At 38.0% G+C, this 27,352-nt stretch overlaps 1 protein-coding gene and 1 long non-coding RNA gene across 2 annotated transcripts in view; one reads left to right on the forward strand and one right to left on the reverse strand.

The window, feature by feature from the left end:
- Positions 1 to 1,033: 1,033 nt before the first annotated feature.
- Positions 1,034 to 12,426, reverse strand: LOC123879339. Its single transcript, XR_006798980.1, has 3 exons — positions 12,352 to 12,426; positions 11,395 to 11,396; positions 1,034 to 1,046 (listed from the first exon to the last, which is right to left on the reverse strand). It is a non-coding gene; the product is annotated as an uncharacterized LOC123879339 (long non-coding RNA).
- Positions 12,427 to 26,671: 14,245 nt separating this feature from the next.
- The window catches only part of LOC123879338 (nucleolysin TIA-1), a 55,911-nt gene continuing 55,230 nt past the window's right edge, over positions 26,672 to 27,352 (forward strand). Inside the window, exon 1 of the mRNA XM_045926985.1 lies at positions 26,672 to 27,065. Coding sequence (XP_045782941.1) covers positions 26,864 to 27,065 — 202 coding nt within the window. The 5' untranslated portion in view covers positions 26,672 to 26,863. The remainder of the gene's footprint in view (positions 27,066 to 27,352) is intronic.

Genomic DNA, 27,352 nt, shown 5'->3' on the forward strand with positions numbered 1-27,352 from the left:
ATGTACCTAGGTATGAAGTCGAGCGAGCATATTAAAACAAAATTAGAAATCCAAGAGTGAAGCTCGCTCGACTTCATACCTAGGTACATTACATGTGTAGCTAAACAAAAATTATTTTCTACTTTTTAGTGTTTTTGGTTTTTGAAGTCGGTTTTATTTTTCTTTTGAAAATTTTTTATTTCACAATTTTCAGTGGCCCCACTGTACTATAATATGCTATGCCCAGTTAAAACCCTACTGTTTACTAAGCTATTACACTGATCGCGAGCAATTTGCTCTTATCCATTGAGGAGTTCTGTTCTCCATCTCCGAAGATATTCATCAGATCTTCACCAAATTTATATGGGACCACCTTCACAGTATACCCTTTCAAACAAAAAAAAAATTTTCCAAATCGGTCCAGGGGTCTTTGAGTAATCGGGGAACATACATAAAAAAAAAAAAAAAGATCCCGACGAATTGAGAACCTCCTCCTTTTTTGGAAGTCGGTTAAAAATCGGTTCAGCCGTTTGTAAGATATCAGCTCTTTTCTAGTTATTACTGTAACCTTCACTTTTCGGGGGTGTCATAAATTTTTAATTTACACTTGTTAATTATATACACTAGCGCTTGACTGCAATCAGACCTGCTAGCAAGTGGTGATGCAGCCTAAGATGGAGCTCGCTTGCCTAGAAGTTGCCTATTCACTCTTGACTTGAAGGTACCCATATTATAGGTGGAAGGGAAAACTGATGCCGGAAGGCCGTAGTATGAATAATACTGTCTATCAATGCTGATTTAGAACTTCCCGTCTGCAAAGTCGGTCAATAAGAGAGTCATATCCGCGGGTAACTGGCGTTAATTTTCATATTTCCCCAACGGGTTTGTTTAACTGATAAGAGCACGCGATATGTATGCGGACCTTGTTGACCGCTATATGCTATAAGATACAATTTCGCTTCGCACAATAGCTAACAACTCAAACTCTTCTTAGTTACAAGAGAGTTGGCGATCTACACAACAGGCTGACTAGACACCGTAACAGGCTTGCGACTCCTACGCTCCGCCTCAGGAAGGTCCAAAAGTCATTTGTGGGAATGGGTATAATCTTTTATAACAAAATTTCTCAATCAATTTTGGACTTGCCTTTACACAGGCTCAAAAAATCAATTAAAACTATGCTCCTGAGAAAAGCAAATGAAGATTATTTAAATGATAAAAGAGCGTGGATTTGACCTGCAGCTCGCTCCAGCAATGCGCGGGACTTCAATTGCTTTTATACATGGCATAATATTGTATATCAAATCTTTGAAAAGAGCAACCGCCGAGTTTCATGCTGGTTCTTCTGGGTAGGAAAGGCATTCCGAACCAGTGGTAGATGCTTTTGACGATTCAATAGAACTTGGTATAAGTCTAATTGAATAAAAATATATTGAATTTGAATTTTAAAACATACTTACACGCTTACACTTGAATCTATTTAACAGTTCATTACCTTTCATTACATGTACAGTCAAGTAAATAAATAGGTATGTGGTTCATCGTCATTAAGATGCTCATCACTCTAACGCTGGCCCACTACTGAGTACTGGTCTCCTCTCGGAATTAGAAAGGGTTGGAAATAATCTACCACAGAAAGGGTTGGCCGTAATCTACCACGCTGGCCAATTGATTTTACACACCTTTGAAAACATCAATATGGACCAATATCAACAACTTTGGAAACATGGATAACTCTCAGGCATGCAGGTTTCCTCACGATATTTTCTTTCACCATTAACAGGGCTCTCTCCGTCACTCGTTTCATACAATCGTAGTTCCAATTTCATTTTTAGACACAGATATTAGTTTCTAGAATATGTCTGCAAAATTTCATGGACTTTTGTTGCTTAATATTCAAATGAAATTGGAACTACGATTGTATGAAACGAGTGACGGAGAGAGCCCTCTTAAAGCAAGATATATTTGATTGCTTAAAACGCACATAGCTCTGAACTTAGAAGTAAGTACCCTGGACCGAACCTTGGACCCTCCGAACAGGAGGCCGAGATTATCACCACTCTTTAGCTATATCTAGCATCAAAATATGTATCTTGCTATAACAAACAGTAATTAATTATTATTTATTACCATGAAGTGGGCTCTACACTCGCGGCGCGATCGGCCGCGACAGCCAGCGACAACTGCGACTTTACAATCAACACTTTACAATTACAAACAACAACGAGCCGGCTTTACAATCATTCTTTGACAAACAATAACAAGTGTAAATTTAAAATTTATAATACCCCCGACAAGTGAAGGTTACAGTGACTAGAAAAGACCTGATAACTTTCAAACGGCTGAACCGATTTTCTTGGACTATTCCGCGCCTACGATCCAAAGTATCTGAGTTTTCCAAAACATCATTTTCAAATAAATAATTATGTATGTCAATCGTTAATTATGTAACGTCCATCTTGACAGCTAACGGTTATCTGGAAAAGAGCTGATAACTCCTAAACGGCTGAACCAATTTTCTTTGATTATAGCTAAGAACACTCTCGATCAAGCCACCTTTCAAACAAAAAAAAGTAAATTAAAATCGGTTCATTCGTTTAGGCGCTACGATGCCACAGACAGATACACAGATACACAGACACACAGATACACAGATACACACGTCAAACTTATAACACCCCTCTTTTTGGGTCGGGGGTTAAAAATTGTACAATCACTGATACCTACTTTGAATAAATGCCGGCCCAGTAGTTTGGGCGCTACGGTGGAACACACAGAATCTGGATACAACCATACATACATACATACATAATTACATACATACATGGACTGCTAAAACCATAACCCTTCCTTTTGGCTTTGCCGCAGTCGGGTAAAAAGCTAGTATAAAGCTTTTACAGCTAATACTGTAACACATACCTAAGTAATCGTGAAACAACCACGCGATCCTGTCACGAAATATTTTTTTTCGAATATTTTTTTTTTTAATTGTTCGCGCGCGTTTCAGAACGTAATATCTTTAATGGGGTTAGGCTGGCGATATAATGAATATTATATGGGGTGTTTAAAAGGGGTCTCTCCGTCACTCGTTTCATACAAACGTAGTTCCAATTTCATTTGAGTATTAAACAACCAAAGTCCATGAAATTTTACAGACATATTCTAGAAACTAATATTTGTGTCTGTGGTGTTTTAGATTTTTCTAAAAATATGTAGTTTTAAAATTACAGGAGCTCAAATATTTGTATGTGAATTTTAACCTATATAACCTATATATCTATGTCTGTGGTTTTCCAGATTTCTGTTAAAATATTCGGTTTCAAAGTTACGCGGTCTTAAAAATTCACATACAAATCTTTGAGCCCCTGTAATTTTAAAACTACATATTTTTAGAAAAATCTAAAACACCACAGGCACAGATATTAGTTTCTAGAATATGTGTGCAAAATTTCATGGACTTTGGTTGCTTAATATTCAAATGAAATTGGAACTACGGTTGTATGGAGTAAGTGACAGAGAGAGCCCTGTTAATGTAGGGGGCTTCGAACAAAAGGGGTGAGCTTTGTTTTGTATAGCCATAAGATTTGGTTATAATAGGGATGATGATTACTAGTCAAATCAGCGACTTTTTAACCCCCGACCCAAAAAGAGGGGTGTTATAAGTTTGACGTGTGTATCTGTGTATCTGTCTGTGGCATCCTAGCTCCTAAACTAATGAACCGATTTTAATTTAGTTTTTTTTGTTTGAAAGTTGGCTTGATCGAGAGTGTTCTTATCTATAATGCAAGAAAATCGGTTCAGCCGTTTGAAAGTTATCAGCTCTTTTCTAGTTACTGTAACCTTCACTTGTCGGGGGTGTTATAAATTTTTAATTTACACTTGTCAAATGTCAAAATGCTGGCAAAAAGGCAAAATGCATGGGAGCTTGTATGAAATACACAGATGTGACGTCATACACTTTTGACGTAATTAGACGTAATTTTAGTAGTTAAATCGATAATTTAAATGGTTCGGACGTGGATTTTAGGAATTTTGGAAGACCCTCTATTTCATAATCCGGCTGAGTTTGTTATGGGCTCTTCTCAGACTTGGGCGCGTTTGGAACCCTCGTAGCTTTAGTTTTAAGTTACGTAATTAATTATCACCACTATATCGTACAAATATAACAATTTTGACCATCAAAAGGAGTACAATTGTACCTACTATGAACAAATGATTTTGACTTTGACTTTGACTAAGACTAATCACTAAGAAATAGTTTATTTTTGATCCCCATTGTATTTAATAAGTGGGTAGGTATTTACACAAGGAAAATTACTAAGCCTCGATAGCTCAACGGTTGAGGAGCGGACTGAATTCCGAAAGGTCGGCGGTTCAAACCCCACCCGTTGCACTATTGTCGTACCCACTCCTGGCACAAGCTTTACGCTTAATTGGAGGGGAAAGGGGAGTATTAGTCATAGCTAATATTCTTTAAAAAAATCCTGAGGAAACCTGCGTGCTTGAGAGCTCTCCATAATATTCTTAAAGTTATGAGATGTCTGGCCAGCGCGCAGCGTGGTAAGCTAAACCCCTCTGATTTTGAGAGGAGATCTGTACTCAGTAGTGGGCCGTTGATGAGTTGATCATGATGATCCTGATAAACATGATACTTATATACAGTGGACCCCCGGTAATCCGGCCCCTGTCTAATCCGGCACCCCCTGTAATCCGACAAGTTTATTTTATTATTGAACTAGCTGATGCCCGCGACTTCGTTAGCGTGGATGTAGGTTTTTTAAAAATCCCGTGGGAACACTTTAATTTTCCGGGATAAAAAGTAGCCTATGTGCTAATCCAGGGGATAATCTATCTCCAGTCTTAATTTCAGCCCAATCCGTTCAGTAGTTTTTGCGTGAAGGAGTAACAAACATATACACATACACACAAAAATATTAGTGTGATGTGATGTGGTTTACCTTTGACTATAGAATATTATCGTTGGATCTTTAATTTGTCGGATTACAAGGTACTCTTTAGTAAAAAACGCCGGACTATGGGGGGTCTTAGGCAGTACTCTATAATCCGACAAATTCGATAGTCCGACAATGTCCTGCAAAACGTTTGTCGGATTACCGGGAGTCCACTGTATATCTTTAGGCTATGTAGGGATATAATGAATATTATATGGGGTGTTAATACAGGAAGTTTCGGACAAAAGGGATGAGCATTGTTTGGCTAAGCCATGAGATTTCCTAATAATTTAATTAGTGGAGTATTTACACAAGTTGTAAAGATGGAAGTACCTAATTTAAACTCAATATGACCTGCTACCGAACCGAGATCATTTAACATTGGTTGGTTCTACATTGCTGCTCGACTGAGAGACGATAAAATAATTTTGCGTAGAAAACTTTCAATGAAAGTTGATATTTGGATTTGAAAGTTGAAGGGCTGAAATTTGACTTTGTAAGTAAGTGTAGATTAGAATAGAATAGAATAGAATAGATTTTTATTCAAATAGACTTTTACAAGTTCTTTTGAATCGTCAAATAATTTACCACTGGTTCGGAATGCCGTTCCTACCGAGAAGAACCAGCAAGAAACTCGGCGGTCGCTCTTTTACTTTAACGATTGTTACGGCTATCCGCTATACACACTTATTTAGTCGACGCAAACCCGAAGGAAGTTTTTAAACGCTACAATAGTTCCAACGGGATTTTTGAAAAATCTAAATCCACGCGGATTAAGTCTAGGATCTAATCTAAAACCTAGTGATAATATTTAGGTACATTTTTTTAATATTCAGATACAAGTTAGCCCTTGACTACAATCTCACCTGGTGGTAAGTGATGATGCAGTCTAAGATGGAAGCGGGTTAACCCGGGCCAACCTTTTCATTAAACCCATACCCCTTTGGTTTCTAAACGGCACCGTACCTTTTGGCTAGTTACCACCCTACCGGGCTTTGCCGGTAGGGTGGTAACTAGCCACGGCCGAAGCCTCCCACCAAACTAGACCAGAAATTATTAAAAAAACCCTTGCCAGGAGTCGAACTCGGGACCTCCCAATAATCAGACCACAGCGTTTACAACTGTCAAAGTCTTCCACTGAACTCTTGAATCCAGCATTGTTTTAGGTAAAGTTAGTACGCTTGGCCAGTTTGCGTTAATGGGCAAGATTCGTTGGCTTACATTACCCGGGCGAGTAATTGCTTGTCCGGGTAATTAATGTTTCGCTGACCTTTGGTGGTTACACTGAGACACTATTATATGCCAAGATAGGTACACTATTTAACCCTCGACCCAAAAAGAGGGGTGTTATAAGTTTGACGTGTGTATCTGTGTATCTGTGTGTCTGTGTGTCTGTGTATCTGTCTGTGGCATCGTGACGCCTAAACGAATGAACCGATTTTAATTTAGTTTTTTTTGTTTGAAAGGTGGCTTGATCGAGAGTGTTCTTAGCTATAATCCAAAAAATTTGGTTCAGCTGTTTAAAAGTTATCAGCTCTTTTCTGGTTTTCTTGTAGAAAAGAAGGTTAGATAACCCTTAGGTTCATAATATTCAAGTGTCAATTGACAAATGTCAAGCTGTCAAGATGAACGTTGCCTAGATATACATTATTATTTATTTGAAAATGATGTTTTGGAAAACTCAGCTCAGATACTATTGGATCGTAGGCGCGGAATAGTCCAAGAAAATCGGTTCAGCCGTTTGAAAGTTATCAGCTCTTTTCTAGTTATTGTAACCTTCACTGGTCGGGGGTGTTGAAAATTTTTAATTTACACTTGTATATCCTACCTACTTAATAAACACCAGCTGAAATGGAATTTCAAGAAATCCCGAAATATGTACCTAAATGCTTTTTCATTTTGACCGAAAGTTCAAATACCAGTTTTTTTTGAAAAAAAAAAGTCAAAAGTCATTACTCTTTAATTTAAATTAATTTTTGCATCGTTTCACTACACAACCTTTGGTGTAAGTGACCGAGCGCGGGGAGGTTTTCAAAAGTCTCTGATTTCCCGGGATAAAAATTAGCATAAGTCACTCAACCCATTGCAAGGAATCACGTCGATCCATTGCTCCATCGCGGCGTGATTGAAGAACAAACCGGCTAAAACCCACCTTCGCATTGATCTATAGGTACTAATAAATAAAATTGGAGTGTCTGTCTGTAATTTCGAAATAACTACCGCATATTAAGGTCATGTGGTTATTTGAACGATACCATAACTGAATCACACGTTTTCAAAATTTTTATCTGTCTGTCTGTCTGTTTGAAAAGACTAATCTTTAGAACGGCTGAACCGATTTTGACGGGATTTTCACAGACAAGTAGAGTATTGACCAGGGAATAACATAGGCTACTTTTTAACCGACTTTCAAGAAGGGAGTTGTGTTATTCTACCTATGTACACCGAAATCTCCGAGATTTCTGAACCGATTTGCGTCATTTCTTTTTTAATCGATAGAGGAACTTTGCGACATTGTTTCATAAAAAATTTGGATTCCAACTCCTCGATCCTGATGCTGCAGGGGATCTGACCAATCCACGCGGGTGAAGCTGCAGGCATCAGCTAGTCTTATAATAATATAATTAATTGGTAGTGATAGGTAGGTAACTTAGTTCAAACACTAAAACAGTACTCCATTGAGTCTGTAATTATAGTTTCAGTCTGTTCTATCTACTCTTCACTTAGTTAAACGTGAGATGTATTGTATGTTTAACACTAATTACTAACACAAGGAACAACAAGCTTAATCTATACTAATATTATAAAGAGGAAACCTTTGTATTTTTGTATTTTTGTATGTTTGTATTGAATAGGCTCAAAAACTACTGGACCGATTTCAAAATTTCTTTTACCATTACTTAGAAGGATTCTTCCGAATTCGTATAGGCTATATTTTATCCCGGAAAATAGATAGGATTTTTCGTGGTAGTGAAAATTGTGGAGTAAGGCGTCGAAAAAACTGCCGTTATTGATTTCAAAAATTCTTTCACCGTTGGATATGTACGTGATCCCTCAGTGCTATAGGCTATATATTATGTACCACGGGCGAAGCCGGGGCGGACCGCTAGTTTGCTATAATCCGCCGAAACATGCAAATAAATCTGTATGGTACAACATGCAGCATGCGATATAGTACACCGTCCGCCATTTGAAAGAAACAAAGAACAATTAGTGTACTTAGGTAAATTAAAAATTTATAACACCCCCGACAAATCATTTTCAAATAAATAATTATGTATATCTAGGCAACGTCCATCTTGACAGCTTGACATTTGTCAATTGACACTTGAATATTATGAACCTAAGGGTTATCTAACCTTCTTTTCTACAAGAAAACTAGAAAATAGCTGATAACTTTTAAACGGCTGAACCAATTTTTTTGGATTATAGCTAAGAACACTCTCGATCAAGCACCTTTCAAACAAAAAAAAGTAAATTAAAATCGGTTCATTCGTTTAGGCGCTACGATGCCACAGACAGATACACAGATACACAGATACACAGATACACAGATACACAGACACACAGATACACAGATACACACGTCAAACTTATAACACCCCTCTTTTTGGGTCGGGGGTTAAAAAGAGCTGATAACTTTCAAACGGCTGAACCGATTTTCTTGGATTATAGCTAAGAACACTCGATCAAGCCACCTTTCAAACAAAAAAAAAAACTAAATTGAATTGGTTGGTTCATTAGGTTAGGAGCTAGACAGATACACATATACACAGATACACACGTCAAACTTATAACACCCCTCTTTTTGGGTCGGGGGGTTAAAAACTATTCCTCAAGGTTACCTACTTACTTGAAATTCAAATAAGCACATAATATTATTGTGACAAACGGATAGACAAAATTTCACCAACGTCAAATAACGTTTAAACGAGGAATATTAATATTATATGGCGTAATAACAGTTTTTGTTCTGAAAAATAATATCAAACTCTTGGATAAGACTTATTTTAAGTTGGTGAAATCAGCCCTTAATTGCATAATTATACTACTACTTAAATGCATAATCCTGGAAAAAGCATATTATACAATCGAAGATTATGTAAATGATAAAAAAGCATGGATTTGACTCGTAAATTGAACAGTTGAAAAGAGCAACCGCCGAGTTTCTTGCTGGTTCTTCTCGGTAGGAACTTCAATCCGAACCATTGGTAAATTATTTTGACGATTCAAAAGCACTTGTAAAAGTCTACTTGAATAAAAATCTAATCTATTCTATTATATTCTAATGGTTTTATCATTTTGGTAAGGATCCCTAAAAAGCCCACCTGTGCGAAGCCGGGTGATTCAACTAGTAGGTAAATTTTAATACACGAACCGTCCTAGTGTATGAATCGCTAGCGTACCTAACTAACAAAGGACTATGTTCTACGCATGCGCGGCGAGACAGGGACAGCCAACCGGTCGAAGCCCATTGACTGAACCGTGCAAGAGAGAGACGGATATAGTCATAAATTTCAAAACATGTAGTAATTAGGTAGAAGGAAATTTTCACTCGGGGCTAGATTTTTTAAGTATGTTAAGTGATTATCTGTGGTGTTACTTTGCGGAAGTCCATGATACAGAAGGATCCAAGAGATTCATGATGAACCCATCACCGACTCACTACGGAGCACAGGTCTCCTCTCAGAGTGAGAGGGGTTTGGACATAGCCTCAATAGCTCAACGGTTAAGGAGTGGACTGAAATCCGAAAGGTCGGCGGTTCAAACCCCACCCGTTGCACTATTGTCGTACCCACTCCTAGCACAAGCTTTACGATTAGTTGGAGGGGTAAGGAGGGGATTAGTCATGACTAACATGGCTAATATTCTTTAAAAAAAATATGGTCTACCACGTTGAAAGTTCAGCGAAATGGCATAAGAGCTCGTTCACACAGGCCGCGTATGCGTTGCGTAAGCGTAGACGTAGCGCGTATCATTGCGTTGTAATGTATGGAACTGTATGGGACATGGCATACCGCTTGAGCTGTGCTGGTTAATCTACGTACAAATATCCTTATCTTTAATTACCTACTTATCAAATGTTAATTAAGTAATTTCTTTGTTACAGATGGTCCTATCAGTGCAAAACCGAGCAAGGATATATCAGGTGTGATAAATTATGCTATAGCGACTATGATTTCTGCTCTTACACCTTGTAATAAATTAAAAAAAAATTATCGATTTACTTAAATAAATTAAAAAATAAGCCAAGTGCAAGTCAGATTCTTGGACTGAAGGTTTCTTTTATTTTATTTTATTTTATTTATTTGAACCAGAAAGTTGTAACAATAAAAATAAAAAGAAAGTAAAAGTGGACAGGGAAGCACATATTATCTCTACAGAAGATCTCTACTAGACACTCTTTATATGAAACACTGCAAGTTAATAACGGACTGCGCCATCTATATGTGATTTAATAAATTATTTTTTTCGTGAACACATTTTAATTTTTTTTTTTGTTATACTTATAACCAGAAATTTTCCTTAACTTAGGCTATAAGACCTACCTATACCAGTTATGGGATTGTTTCTTTTACTTAGACTATGTGACCTAACTATCTGCTGAATTTCATGATTCTAGGTCAACGGGAAGTACCCTATAGGTTTTTTTGACAGACACCACAGACGGTAGGCAATAAAGTGATCCTATACGGGTTTCTTTTCCTTTTGAGATATGGAACCCTAAAATAAGCCAAGTGCAAGTAAGATTCGTGCACTTACTGAGCACGGATCTCCTCTCAGATTGTAAAGGCGCTAGGCCGTAGTCCACCATGCTGACCAAATGAAGTTTGACACTTTTAAAAACATTATGGAGACCTTTCGTATGATTGAAACAGGTACAGGTTTTCTCACGATGTTTTTCAGCAATTCAATAATACAATGCAATTAGTAACATTCAATAAGAACAAGTTGAAAACTAAAACCCGACTGCGATCGTCTTAGTAAACGCTAAATATTAAAGTAAAATTGTTTTTCTGTCGCTTGATATATTTGAATGTTGTAGTATATTTATATTTATGAGCTCATAATTTTCTCCTCTTTCATTTGACACCCCACTCGATACAATAGCAAAAAAGATTTGGAGACCCTCACTTTTTTTCATGTAACATCCGTTAGGTCAATTTTTTGGTATAAAATGTAGCCTATGCCACCCGGACCTTTACGACGAATCGATTGATACCTCATTCATCAAAATCGGCCCAGTAGTTTAGGTGCTATGGTGGAACACACAGAATCTGGATACAACATACACACATACATACATAGACTGCTAAAATCATAACCCTTCGTTTTGGCTTTGCGGCAATCGGGTAATAATACAGGTGTTTTCGAAAAGTCAGAGGTGTGTGCCTAGAATCGAACCCTTGACCTCCAGAGTAGAAGGCGGACGTCTTAACCACTGGGCTATCACGGTTCTTACTTCTTATTATATATTAATGTACTTAAAATAATTTATTATAATATTAAATTATGTACGTACATTCCACGCTCGGAACTCAAATGTTTAGATATCTCTATTTTTTTAGGAAAAAGATACTGCTCAATGTTTTTTTAGGAAACCTCGTGAAATGGAGAAGATTCAGAAAAATAATGTTTGCACAATCGCTCCGTAAGACAAATAAAACCTTTTATACCACAAAAGGCTTTTTTATTCTTTTGTGCTTAACCGTTGCTTTGTGATTTAAGATAAAAGTTAAATGTATTTTTTTTATTTTAACCTAAGGTTCCGTAGTAAACAATCCCTTATTGTTTCGCTATGTCTGTCCATCCGTCCGTCCGCGCCTATAGCTCAAAAACTGTTAGTATTAGAAACCTGTAATTTGGCATGGCTATGCAATTCAATCACATGGAAAAAGTGATAAAATAAAATCTTAGAAAAAAAAATTAGGATAGGCCTTCCTACACGCGAAAAAGGGTTGAATTTTTTTCTCGTGTCTTTTAAAAATAGTGCAAGTAGGTGAAAATTATGAAAACCATTTTTCGATTCGATTCAGGGAATTGTTCGTAAAATACTTGCGTAGTGTTTTCGTTGGAAACCTCGTGAAATGGAGAAGATTCAGAAAAACAATGTCTGCACAATCGCTCTGTAAGACAAATAAAACCTTTTATACCACAAAAGGCTTTCATTCTTTTGTGCTTAACTGTTGCTTTGTGATTCAAGATAAAAATAAAATGTCTATACAAGGAACTACAAGCTTCATCATCATCATCATGATCACCCGATAGGCGTCCTGTGTCCAGCGTTGGAAGACCCCCCCCCCTCACCCCCACTATAAGAACGGCCGACATCATGCGTATCGCAGGGAGGCTTTGGATTAAGGCGGTGCAAGACCGTGGCGTGTGAGAGTCCCTAAAGAGACCTATGTCCAGGACATACTAAGGTGCGAGATCGCCATTCCATCACCTTGGGACCCCAAGGTCTATCGGTTTATCGAACTATGTGCCCTACCCATTGCCACTTCAGCTTCGCTACCTGCTGAGCTATTCAAAATTCAAAATATTTTATTCAATCTGACTTTTACAAGTACTTTTGAATTGTCAAAAGCATCTACCACTGGTTCGATTGCGACCCAGTGGTAAATGGCAGGCTTTTCCTACCAGAAGAACCAGCAAGAAACACGGCGGTTGCTCTTTTCAAAGATTTGAGATACAAGAAATATTATGCCATTTATAAAATATATTGATGTCCCGCGCTCTGCTGGAGCGAGCTGCAGGTCAATGCAAATACAATGTCAGTTACTCTGGCTCTCCCACGGATCTCCTCATAAAAAAAACCGGCCAAGTGCGAGTCAGACTCGCGCACCGAGGGTTCCGTGCTCGGGTATATTCATATCAAATTAAATTATTAATTAAATTATAAATCAAAAAGTATTATGCATAAAATAAATAAAATCTGCTTTAGAATGTACAGTTAAAGCCCTTTCATACGATACCCCACTTGGTATAGTTATCTTACTTTGAAAATTGAAACACATTTGTAATGTAACCACAAATTCATGGTTTTCTTATTTTTTCCTTTGCTATAAGACCTACCTACCTGCCAAATTTCATGATTCTAGGTCAGCGGGAAGTTATAAAGGCTTTTTTGACAGATACGACAGACGGACAGACAGACAGACAGACAACAAAGTGATCCTATAAGGGTTCTGTTTTTCCTTTTGAGTTGTGGAACCCTAAAAAATATCGATAAAAAATATTTTACTTTTAATGTATCGACATGAAAGCAGGCACACCACTAGCCTAACTTGAATTAGTAATTCGTACACCGTTCGCTAATGAAATTTTCCAATACAAACACTTTAGGGGACCGACGGACCGACAAAATTTATTTTGTATATGTTATTTTATTATTAACACCTTTTTCAAGTGGGGCGCAGGCGAAATAAGGTATTTTGAGGTCGTATGGACCTCAATTAAGTTTAAATTACTAAAGGATGAGAAAACTAGAGGACCCGCCCTGGTATGGTTCGAGTGGAGTTTCAAAACATTTTTAGGGTTCCGTACGTATCTAGAAACAAGTGTAAATTAAAAATTTATAACACCCCCGACAAGTGAAGGTTACAGTAACCAGAGAGCTGATAACTTTCAAACGGCTGAACCGATTTTCTTGGATTATAGCTAAGAACACTCTCGATCAAGCCACCTTTCAAACAAAAAAAAAAACTAAATTAAAATCGGTTCCTTAGTTTAGGAGCTACGATGCCACAGACAGATACACACGTCAAACTTAATATAACACCCCTCTTTTTGGGTCGGGGGCTAAAAATAGAAAGGCGTAGTGATAAGTGCTGTGGTCTTATTAGAGAGAGGACCCGGGTTCGATTCCCGGAAGGGGTTCGGAATTTTATAATATCTTTTCTAATCTAGACTGGTGGCTTCGGCCGTGGCTAGTTACCATCACAAATTCCCTTTCAGCTCGTGTTTATTAGGTAAGAAGATATAAGAATAGTGTATCTTGGCATATAATAGTGTCTCAGTGTAACCACCAAAGGTCAGCACAACATTAATTACCCGGACAAGCAATTACTCGCCCGGATAATGCTAAGCCAACGAATCTTGCCCATTAATGCAAACTGGCCAAGCGTACTAACTTTACCTAAAACAATGTTGGATTCAACAGTTAAGTGGAAGACTTTGATCTCCTCTCTGACGCAGTGGTAAGCGCTGTAGTCAAAGTCAAAGTCAAAGTCAAAATCATTTATTCAAAGTAGGTACAATTATACTTTTATTGATGGTCGAAATAATTGTCGGGTAATGCTAAGCCAACGAATCTTGCCCATTAATGCAAACTGGCCAAGCGTACTAACTTTACCTACAACAATGTTGGATTCAAGAGTTAAGTGGAAGACTTTGATCTCCTCTCTGACGCAGTGGTAAGCGCTGTGGTCTTAGTCAAAGTCAAAGTCAAAATCATTTATTCAAAGTAGGTACAATTATACTTTTTTTGATGGTCGAAATTGTTAAAGTACGATATAGTGGTGATAATTCTTCTTATTAGAGGGAAGTACCGGGTTCGATTCCCGGCAGGAGTTCGGAATTTTATAATTTCTCTGATATAGACTGCTGGGAGACTTCGGCCGTGGCTAGTTACCATGCTACCGGCAAAGCCGGGCCTCCAAGCGATTTAGCGTTCCAGTACGATGCCGTGTAGAAACCAAAGGGGTATGGGTTTAGTAAAAACTGCCCTACCCCTTCCAGATTAGCGCACTTCCATCTAAGACTGCGTCATCACTTACCACCAGGTGTAATTGCAGTCAAGGGCTAACTTGTATCTGAATTAAAAAAAAATAAGGGCTTCTTATATCACTTCATTGTCTGTCTGTCAAGATTCATCAAGGGAATCAAAACTTGTAGAGTACTTCACGTTGATCTGAAATAATGAAAGATAGGTAGCAATGTCTTATAGAACAAGTAAAGGAAATCTTTAAAAACCTAAATTTATGTGGACGAAGTCGCGGGCATCCTCTAGTATAAAATAAAATAAATAAATATCGCTATCTATCGGCAGTTCGCGGGTAGTAGTCGGGTTTTAGTGCTGTTTAACTTTTATCACAAATAACGATTTATACCCAAGATATTAAAAATAGAGAAGAAAGAAAACAGGTCAAAGGATCCGTCCTTTCTTCGCTCCATTTAACCCATAAAGCTTTTCCTGACAAAGGTTCAGTGCCACGGAACTCAGAATATATATAGAAGTGGAGATGATACCAATTTACGACCGTTAGGGAACTTGTAACCAAATATCGAGGCTTAGACGTCACTGGCAAGCGTCAAATGTTCCTACATTTGACGCTAGGTATTCTATGAATTAAAAAAGCTGTGATAGCCTAGTGGTAAGAACGTCCGCCTACTAATCGGAGGTCGGGGGTTCGATCCCGGGCACGCACCACTAACTTTTCAGTTATGTGCGTTTTAAGCAATTTAATATCACTTGCTTTAACGGTCAAGGAAAACATCGTGAGGAAACCTGCATGCCTGAGAGTTCTCCATGTTCTCAAAGGTGTGTGAAGTCTGCCAACCCGCATTGGGCCAGCGTGGCAGACTATGGCCTAAACCCTTCTCATTCTGAGAGGAGACCCGTACTCAGTAGTGGGGCGGAAATGGGTTGATCATGATGATGATGATTCTATGAATCGCTTATTTTTCAGTGATTTTACGCCACCCATAGACTAATTAGCTAATTCAGTATCTAACACGGAATGATAGACACCGGTTAATTTGACATTTAATTTTAATCCATTGAAGGTTTTCTAAGACAATTTATTTAAATATCACTCACTCAATGAAGCAGCAATGTAAAAGCAACCAATATCCTATACCTAACCGTTGAGCTATTGAAGTTTTTGTTATTATTCAGATACAGGTGAGCCTTTGACTGCAATCTCACCTGGTGGCAAGTCTAAGATGGAAGCGTACTAACCTGGAAGGGATATGGCAGTTTGTGTTAAACCCATACTCATTTGTTTTCTACTTACACAGCATCGTACCGGAACGCTTAATTGCTTGGCGGCACAGCTTTGCTAGTAGGGTGGTAACTAGCCACGGCCGAAGCCTCCCACCAGACCAGACCAGAAATTTAGAAATGATAAAATTTCAGGCATTAATTTTAAAGAAGCAGGCGTTATTTTTTGTGGAAGTCCATGACATAAGGAACCAAAAGCTTGCTATAATCCGCTAAACCAAAGAAACCTGTATGGTGCAACATGCAGCATGCGACATGCGCCGCCCGCCCTCCCACTGATAAACCCAAACCCCTAACAAACCCCTAACCCCTAACCAATTAAAATTCCAAACCCCTGTCGGGAATCGTACCCGGGACTTCTCACTATTAAGACCACTGTGCCAGGGAGGGTGTCAACGCTTGACAGACGCATATCGACCCAGCCTCCCCTAAGCTGGCAAGAGACCGAATTTCGCCAAATATGTTCAAATGGGACACATTTCACCCTTTTTACGCAACAAGACATCAAGTACCGTCCGCGAAAACATTCCCTAAATGTTTATCACACTATCACACTAATATTATAAAGGCGAAAGTTTGTATGTGTGTGTGTGTGTGTGTGTGTGTGTGTGTGTGTGTGTGTGTGTGTATGTATGTTTGTTACTCCTTCACGCAAAAACTACTGAACGGATTTGGCTGAAATTTGGAATGGAGATAGATAATATCCTGGATTAGCACATAGGCTACTTTTTATCCCGGAAAATCAAAGAGTTCCCACGGGATTTCAAAAAACCTAAATCCACGCGGGCGAAGTCGCGGGCATCGGCTAGTATAACATATACTAGAGGATGCCCGCAACTTCGTCCGCGTGGATTTAGGTTATCAAAGATCCCGTGGGAACTGTTTGATTTTCTGGGATAAAAAGTTGCCTATGTCAATTACAGGGACGCAAGCTACCTCGGTACCAAATATCATACAAATCGGTTGAGCGGATGGGTCTTTAGGAATCACGCGGGAACTGTTTGATTTTCCGGGATAAAAAGTAGCCTATGTCCGTCCCCGGAATATAAGCTAACTCTGTACCAAACGTCAGAATCGGTTAATCTGTTGGGCCGTGAAGAGGTAGCAGACAGACAGACACACTTTCGCATTTATAATATTAGTATGGATGGATAAGAATCCGATATGTGCTCAAATAAGGAGCTGGACCTCATAAAAAAGCTCAAGAGATAAACACATATTACAACACAAACTATGGGCCTCATAAGAAAGGTCAGAGTCACTCGGCGGGCGATGGAGAGAGCTATGTGCGGTCTTTCTCTACGTGCTCAAATAAATAAATAAAATAAATAAATAAAGGTTTATTCAGCTCTCATATACAGAATCACACACAAAAACAAAAAAAAAAAAAAAACAAGAATAACAACAAAGATAAAATCAAACTCGAATATAAATCAAACTCAAAACTAGAAAACACCATTATCCTATTGCTGTGTCTGTGAGCTAAAAGGGCTCTGCCTCAGCAAGATGCTGCAGTATTTGACTACTGCAGCGCTGATTTTCAGGCAGAGCCCTGGTGTCACGACCTGACAACGAAACAGTGCATCTGCATATTAGATTTAATCACAGATATAAAAAGCAACCAAAAAAGAAAAAAGAATTATTAGTAACTAGGGTAGAAAAGATATATATATTATACAAATATAAACATGAGTAGGGTCGACATGTCTTCAGCAAGGAATACGATTTATTTATTTTTTATCTTTACTGTAGACTTCATGGAGTTATAAGAGGCAGCTTAGCATTATGGGAAACTGGTGTAGGTAGCAGGTATAAGTATAGTGCAGTGCCTGGAAGATCTGGAATGAACCTTAACCCAACGCTTTTTGTTTTTCTAAAACATATTTTTTTATAATTTTTTTAAAAGAAATTGCGGATTTTAATACACGGGCTGGGGGCGGGAGATCATTCCAGATCTTGCAGGCTGCGTGTTTAAAAGTGCCTCGGAATGCGGCAGTTTTGTGCCTTGCCATAGCGATTCGGGGTGCAGATCTTATGCTGTATTTGCTGTTTTCTTTGACCCATTTTATTTTAGCGTGCAAATAAGCTGGCTTCCCTGTCGAAATTATACCAAATAGCATTGTCGCTAAGTGTAGTTTACGCCGCGATTCCATGTTTAACATATTTGCGTTGTTTATATGTGGGCTGACATGTGACCGCGGCGCTATGGAGAAACAAAATCGGGCACAAGCGTTCTGAACCCTCTGCACCAACTTTGCTGACCTGGCTAACAAACATGGCCCGTAAACAGTGTCAGCATAGTTTAATTTTGATAGGATCAAAGCATCACATAGACGTATCCTAACGTCAGTACTTAGATAGGGGCGCATTTTGTAAATGACTTTTAGTCTATAGAAACAATTTTTAACGATATTTTTGAGGTGTGTTTCAAAACGCAGATTTGAATCAAAAATAACTCCTAAATTTCGTGCTTCATATACTCTTTCCACCACCTCATTTCCTATTTGAATGGTAGGGTTATATGATTCAATTTTAGCTATAGTTCCCTTTGTCCCAATAATCATTAGTTTAGTTTTTTGAGGATTAAGGTTGAGAGAGTTTGAATCTGACCAGTTTGCTATATTTGCAAGATCCTGACTAATTTTTATCACAGCTTCAATTGTGTCTGATGGCTGGAAGGAGTAATAAAGTTGGACGTCGTCTGCGTATAAATGATATGAGCAATGTTTGATCGTGTGAATCATATCTGCAGTGTACAATGCGAACAATATGGGGCTTAATATTGACCCCTGAGGAACTCCCCTACGGACTGGCAAGGTTGAAGAGGTTAACGTGTTGCCATTCGTTTGGCTTGTAAGGACTAACTGTTCCCTATTTTTAAAATAGCTGTCAAACCACTTAACCGTCTTGTTAGTGAAACCATAGTAGGATAATTTGGATAGGAGTAAGGATGTATTAATGGAATCGAAAGCCCTGGAATAGTCTAGCAGAACCAATATGGTCCCCATGCGCTGATCTTGTGCAGTAAGTATATTATCTACTACATCCATGAGTGCTGTCGTTGTGCTATGGCTTTTACGAAAGCCAGATTGAAAAATAGGTAGTATGTTTTTGTCCTCAATGTATTTGGTCATTTGACTGCATATCACCTTTTCCAAAATTTTTGAAATACATGGGAGAATACTAATAGGTCTGAGATCTTTTAAGGTTGTAGGGTTGTCGATTTTAGGGAGAGGCTTAACAATGGCTGTTTTCCATACATCTGGGAATGTTGAAGTTACTATGGACCTATTTACTATGTTGGTTATAGTGGTGAGGCTTTGTGGGAGTGTTAACTCTAACATTTCCAGTGAGATTTTATCCACGCCAGTGGCATTCGATTTCAACCCTTTCAAAATCTTTAATATTTCATTTTCGTTAGTTAATTTAAAATCAAAAGTGTCAGGACCAAACCTATTAAATTCAAAGAAAGTATAAGTGGACAATTTGGTCGTATTTTTATAAGGGATTTCTAAAAAGTGCTTATTAATAAGTTCTGGGTTATTTAAAGACGTAGGGAGCTCATGTTCTTGCTTTTTTTTAATTACTAAAAATGATTTTAGATTTTTCCACATCACTACTGGGTTCTTAATATGTATGTTTATAAAGTATCTATAATAGGCATGTTTTTCTGCTTCAATGGCTTCGAGTACAGTTTTTTTTAGGTCTTTGTAAAATATTTTATGTGAGTCCTTTTGCGTTGATTTGTACCTCCTGTAGCTTGCATTTCGTAATTTAATCATTGATTTTATGGTATAAGTTATCCATGGACACTGCTGTTCTTTAAGAAGCGTTTTTTTACGCGGGGCGTGGAGATCAAAAATGTTTGATATATTGTTATTAAATGAAGCTACCATGCTATTTACTTCGCTCTCAATATTTATGTCCTTCCAGGGTACGTCGTTCAGATGCTGGTTAAAAAGTTGAGGGTCTACGTCTTTTAGAGGTCTAGTCATTATCCAGCGGGGTTTACTTTTTTCTTTCTTCGTATTTAATGTGGTTGTAACTACCGCATGGTTTCCTAAATCGGGGATATGTTTCACAGCAACTTCTCGCACCTTTGCATCTGTACAGATTAAATCTATGAGAGTTTCACTATGGTCGGTGAAGTGAGTAGGTTGCGTCACTAACTGAGTCAGGTTTATGCAATGAATAAAGTCTTTAAAAAGCTTTGATTTAGCGTCCATTTGATTTATCAAATTTATATTAAAATCGCCCAATAAAACCATGTTATCACAATCGGACAGACAAGTGACAGATTGCGTTAGTGCGTCTAGAAACAAATTAACATCCTGCCATGGCGGTCTATACGCTGTGCCCACGACAATGCGTCTACCATTCGTTTTAGTCTCTATCCACATTTGCTCTACAGAGTGAAGGTTGGGGTGATCGCATATTTTAATTCTGATGTCTTTTTTTAAGTAAAACCCCACTCCACCACCTCGGCCGCCACGAACGTCAGCTGGGCGAGGCTTATGGCGCAGCTTGTATCCCGGAACTATCGGCGCGAGTCCCTCTTCCCCTTCACGAATCCAAGTTTCATTAATTGCAACTATGTCCACATTTATTTCAGCCATTGCCTCAATAAACTCCTCATGTCTAGTTCCTAGAGAACCGGCATTAAATAATCCAATTTTAAAGTATGTAGACTTATCTTTTTTTAACATTTATTTTTTTTAATATTAAAAGAATTTTTGTGTACGTTAGAATTTTGTGCCGGTGTTTTAGTTTTAAAATAAAATATAAAAATACATAGACATATAAAATACGTAACTTGTTTACTAGGGAATTTACATTAGAAATCTTAAAAATATCATACAGAGTAATCTTTCCTGAGACAGCGACCCGTCGACTTCGCGAACTAATCAAATTATAATAGATGAGTATTTGCGTGTAGCGTTTTATTTCTATTATAGTAATATTTTTATAAAGATTGCTCATGACCAGGTGTGCGCACAGCAGAGAAGCACCTTGTATCTGTACTCTACATAATTTCCGGGAGAAAAATAGTAAAACTGTTCGAATATATACTCGGAAATGTAAATAGCTAAAACATAGAAATCAGACATAAGGAGATCCGCAGGAGAACCAGAGGAACCCCCATAGCTCAATGGGTTGGGAAGTTGAAGTGGGCAGGGACATAGATCAAAAAACCGTCCAAGTGCGAGTCAGACTCGCACTGAGGGTTCCTTACTCGGGTATTTTTTCCAACATTTTGCACGATAAATCTTAAACTATTATACATAAAAATAAATAAAAATCTGTCTTAGGATGTACAGGTAAAACCTTTTCGTATGATACTCCACTTGGTATAGTTATCTTACTTTGAAAATTGAAACATTTTAATTTTTTTTAATGATGTAACCACAAATTCGCGGTTTTCAGATTTATTCCTGCACTTGTGCTATAATACCTACTTACTTGCCAAACATGATTCTAGGACAACGGGAAGTACCCTATAGGTTTCTTGACAGACACGACGGACGGACGGACGGACGGACAGACAGACAGACAGACAACAAAGTGATCCTATAAGGGTTCCGTTTTTCCTTTTGATGTACGGGAACCCTAAAAAACTGATAGACTTGTGGGTCCCAAGGTGCCTTCTTGGCGGATGTCTACGTCCTAGCTATCTGCATGCCCAGCTGATCCATCCAGTAGTTTGAGCTGTGCTTTGATAGATCAGTCTAAGCGTTGACTGATTAACTGACTGTCAGTTAATCAGTCAGCTAGGCTATTGCTTGAAAGTATCATTGATATGGATTATGAATAGTATGGATTTCTTATTATAGTTTACTAGCCAACGCTAGATTTAGATTTTTCGAAATCCCGTGGGAATCCTTGAATCCTTTGATTTTATCACACTAATATTATAAAGGAGAAAGTTTGTATGTGTGTGTGTGTGTGTGTGTGTGTATGTTTGTTACACCTTCACGCAAAAACTACTGGACGGATTGGGCTGAAATTTAGAATGGAGATAGATTATACCCTGGATCAGCACATAAGCTACTTTTTATCCCGGAAAATCAAAGAGTTTCCACGGGAATTTTAAAAAACCTACATCCACGCGAACGAAGTCGCGGGCATCAGCTAGTACGGGATAAAAAGTAGCCTATGTGCTAATCCAGGATATTATCTATTCCCATTCTGAATTTCAGCCAAATACGTCCAGTGGTTTTTGCGTGAAGGAGTAATAAACATACACACACACACACACACACACACACACATACACACATATACACATACTCACATACACACAAACTTTCGCCTTTATAATATTAGTGTGATTAAAGAATATTTTTTTGCCGTCGGTACTTAATGCATTCTATACAACATTAAAACGTTAATGTTACTCGTACCCACATTAAGTTAAATTACTGAATACCGCCGCCATCTTGGTTAGGCCCTAACCACACTGGGCGGTTGCAGTTAAGTGAAAAGTTGATCTATAAACTTGCCCCAGCATAATATTATGGTTATAGTAAGTTCTTTCCTATTTTAGTAACTTTTTCAAGGGTCCGGGTTTCGATCCTAGGCGTGCTCCTGTATTTTTAGGGATCCGTACCTCAAAAGGAAAAAAGGAACCCTTATAGGATCACTTCGTTGTCTGTCTGTCCGTCTGTACGTCCGTCCGTATGTCGTCTCTGTCAAGAAAACCTAGAGGGTACTTCCGTTGACCTAGAATCATGAAATTTGTCAGGTAGGTAGGTCTTATAGCACAAGTAAAGGAATAAATCTGAAAACCGTGAATTTGTGGTTACACTACTTAAAAAAAATTAAAATGTGTTTCAATATTCAAAGTAAGATAACTATACCAAGTGGGGTATTATATGAAAGGGCTTTATCTGTACATTATAAAACATTTTTTTATGCATCATAGTTTATGATTTATCGTGCAAAATGTCGGAAAAAATACCCGAGTACGGAACCCGGAACCCTCGGTGTGCGAGTGTGACTTGCACTTGGCCGGCTTTTATTATACTACCTTACGTTAATCCACTGCCAGTATCATATGCCTTATCTTGTAGTTTTAGTGATTTAGTATATTTCAAACCCGCAATGTATAGCGTGCAAAATTCCAGTCAATGCCTCACCTACGACGCGGCATTGACTCCGAGTGCCCTATTTACGTATCGTTCGTTGACCTCTAGCGACAGTCAGATGTTTTATTTGTAATATATTGTGAACTTTTAAAAAGTACAGGATTTTTTATTTCATATGTTTTTTTGTGGTATTTCGTCTTATCTGTAATCATCAGTACCATCACCTGTCTTCGTTTTTGCAAGCGTTCTGGTCACACCCTGTATCACACTATCACACTAATATTGTAAAGGCGAAAGTTTGTATGTGTGTGTGTGTGTGTGTGTGTGTGTGTGTGTGTGTGTGTGTGTGTGTGTGTGTGTGTGTGTGTGTGTGTGTGTATGTTACTCCTTCACGCAAAAACTACTGGACGGATTTGGCTGAAATCGGAATGGAGATAGATAATATCCTGGATTAGCATATAGGCTACTTTTTATTCCAGACTAGCTGACGCCCGCGACTTCGTCCGCGTGGATTTAGGTTTTTCGAAATTCCGTGGGAACTCTTTGGTTTTCCGGGATAAAAAATGGCCTATGTGCTAATCCAGGATATTATCTATCTCCATTCCGAATTTCAGCCAAATCCGTCCAGTAGTTTTTGCGTGAAGGAGTAACAAACACACACACACACACACACACACACACACACACACACACACACAGACACGCATACAAACTTTCGCCTTTATAATATTAGTGTGAAAACCACAGAGTTCTCACGGGATTTCGAAAAACCTAAATCCACGCGGACGAAGTCGCGGGCGTCAGCTAGTATATATTATATGTATAAAGAAAAGCTACATACCGTCTGTATGTCACAGCTCTGTGTGAGAACAGCGGGCTATAAATTACCGAGAGTGGAATTCTGCGTCGCGCCGCGTGCTCTAGCTTCTAGCACTAATGCATTTGCTGACTTACCTATTTGCTAGACCAAGCAATATAATATTACCCACAGAACCTATACTTACTTTTTTAGGGTTCCGTACCTCAAAAGGAAAAACGGAACCCTTACAGGATCACTTAGTTGTCTGTCTGTCCGTCGTGTCTGTCAAGAAACCTATAGGGTACTTCCCGTTGACCTAGAATCAAGAAATTTGCTAGGTAGGTAGGTTTTATAGCACAAATAAAGGAAACAATACGAAAACTGAGAATTCGTTAAAATGAGGTAACAATAACATATACTTACCCACAGAACCTATACTTACTTTTTTAGGGGTCCGTAATCAAAGGGTATAAACGGAGCCCTGTCTGTCTGTCAGTCCGCGTGTCACAGATCTTTAGCTCGTAGACGAAATGAAGCTGTGATGGCCTAGTGGTTAAAACGTCCGCCTCCTAATCGGAGGTCGGGGGTTCGATCCCGGGCACGCACCAATAACTTTTCAGTTATGTGCGTTTTAAGCAATTAAATATCACTTGCTTTAACGGTGAAGGAAAACATGGTGAGGAAACCTGCATGCCTGAGAGTTCTCCATGTTCTCAAAGGTATGTGAAGTCTGCCAATCCACATTGGGCCAGCGTGGCAGACTATGACCTAAACCCTTCTCATTCTGAGAGGAGACCCGTACTCAGTAGTGGGCTGGCAATGGGTTGATCATGATGAGACGAAATGAGTTAAAACTTGACATTTTGATATTGGCCAAAAACTAAATGTTGAATTAGAAATTCCATTAAATTATTTCTCAGGGGGGCTCCCAAACATGAAAAAAGAGAAGGAAAAAGATTTTTTTTAACCCAACATGTGAGATATCATTTAGAACTCATTGAGTAGAGTACGAATATATTTTTTATTTCTTTTTTTATCTTAAATAGTAAGAAATTGGGGGCCGTTAAAGTTGTCAGTTTATGACCATTTTTGTGACGGGAGCTATTTCAAAAACTAAACTATTTGGTAATATGGAATTTCGGTATATTATGAACCATATACTGTATTTAAACAACAAATACTGAAAACAACGATTTATAAAATAGTTTGTAAGCTGTGACCAAAACAAACGAACAAATTTTAGATTTTTCTTTCACGGTTTTTTTTTTTTTTAATTCACTATAGGCAAGCGCTTGACCACAATCACACCTGATGGAAAGTGATAATGTGGTCTAAGATGGGATGCGTTTACCTAGAAGGTATATTTTGTAGCTCGTAAAAGAAATATTTCATACATCATAATTATGTATAACTAGATGACGCTTGCAGCTTCGCCCGCGTGGATTGGTCAGCGGTCCTGCAGCATCAGGATTGAGGAGTTGGAATCCAAATTTTTATGGAACAATGTCGCAAAGTTCCCATAACGATTAAAAAAATTACGCAAATCGATTCAGAAATCTCGGAGATATCAGTGTACATAGGAAAAACACAACTCCTCCATTTTTCAACGTCGGTTAAAAAAGTAGCCTATGTTAATGGTTAATCCTCTACTTGTCTGTGAAAGTCTCGTCAAAATAGGTTTCGCCATTCCGAAGATTAGCCTGTTCAAACAGAAACGACACTTCAATTTTATTTATTAGTATAGATTTCATAATACGGAACCCTAAAAGCGCGAGCTCCGACTCGCACTTGACCGGTTTTATTCCTTTTGACGTACGGAATTCTGAAAATAACAAACCACGTCGGCTTGTAAAGAAAAAAAATTGCTACACACGAAACGATATTACAAAAAAGAGAAAAAAATAATTATTTTGCTAATTAAAAGATCACTTGCTTCGGGCCAAAAACAAATTGGCTGTTATTTCGCCTTTACATTTCGTTTTTGTGCTTTTTTTATTCATCTTTTATCTTTCCATTTGATCTCGAAAAAGATATGAAAAGACCGCAATCCAAAACTGAAATTAAAAAAATATATTACATTAACGTTTCTATTATGAAATGTGTTAAAGCTTGCTGTACATTGGTATTGCGATGCGATACGGTGCTACATAGCATTAATAATACATCTGTATATCTTGTTTATTCGAAGGAACTTACTCGTACGTGGTGATGAGCCCTCGGAAAAGGCTGTGGACGCAAATATTCTGATGATGATGATAATTTAAAAAATAACTGTTATTTCGCCTTTACATTTCGTGTTTTGTGATTTTTTATTCATCTTTCCATTTGATTTCGAAGAAAATATGAAAAGACCACAATCCAAAACTAAATTAACAAAATATACTACATTAACGTTGCTATTATGAAATGTGTTAACGCTTGTTGTACATTGATGTTGCGATGCGATATGATGCTATATATACCATTAACAATTAGTATATCTGTAGACAGTTTTACAGAGACATCCAAAATCACAGTCTTGTGGTTGGAATTATGAAATAGCTTCTCTAGTTTCGTGTATTTTTGATTCTCCGTCAATGAGCGACCTTCTTTGGTGCCTCTTCTTTTGCTTTATTTTACTATCTTAGAATCGCATCGCATATTTGGTGTACAACTAACCTTATATTGTCAAAAAAATATCCAAAAATGTAAAAAAAATATTTTGTTTTCCACAGACGCCATTTATAGATTAGATTGAATGATATAGAAACTTAGAATATATAAAACAAATATATTTTAAATATATTATTAAATAAATAAAATAAAGTAATAATAATAATAAAACAAACCAGTGATTTAGTGAATACGAAAAACAAAAAAAAAATATTATGTGATTTTAAACAAAACTAGATAAAATATTTACACCAAAATAACAAAAATATAAGTGACTCGGATTTTGCCCCAAGTATTTTCTGGATTGACCCCGAAATTTTCTCAAGTGTCCCCAAATCTGTGAAACAATGGCGACGGTATAAGTGTCAAGTAGGGATTGGGAGCGTTCAAAATGTTAACCATGTCCACTTTAATGATGCCTGCCGCGACTATGACAACGATGACAAATGCGGGGCCAATACCGGTGGCCGCGGCGACAAAACTCGAGCCCAAATTACTGCAATTGCCCCATCCAGCGTTGATGCCACAAATACAACAACAGCCGCCACAACAACACCACCATCAACATCCGCACGGGAACAACAACAAACTCGGTAAGTGATTTTCTCGTTTTGCCCCAAACTTCTTTATGCACTTAATGATTGTGCCCCAAGCTTTTGTGTATTTTTACAGGACGTATTGTGTGTGTTTTATTTTGAACAGGCACACTATAACAATGATAATTTAATGATTATGACCAGGGTTAATGACAATTGCAATCTAAGATGGAAGCTAAGCAAATAAACGTATCTTCTTTTAATACGCCATTAATAGAAGATTCGTTTATTTGCCTAACTTACGCATTATTCTGGTGCCAAGTCCTTCGAAACTAGAAGAGGCT

The sequence above is a fragment of the Maniola jurtina genome, chromosome 28, assembly GCF_905333055.1.
Source record: "Maniola jurtina chromosome 28, ilManJurt1.1, whole genome shotgun sequence".
Lineage (NCBI taxonomy): Eukaryota > Metazoa > Arthropoda > Insecta > Lepidoptera > Nymphalidae > Maniola > Maniola jurtina.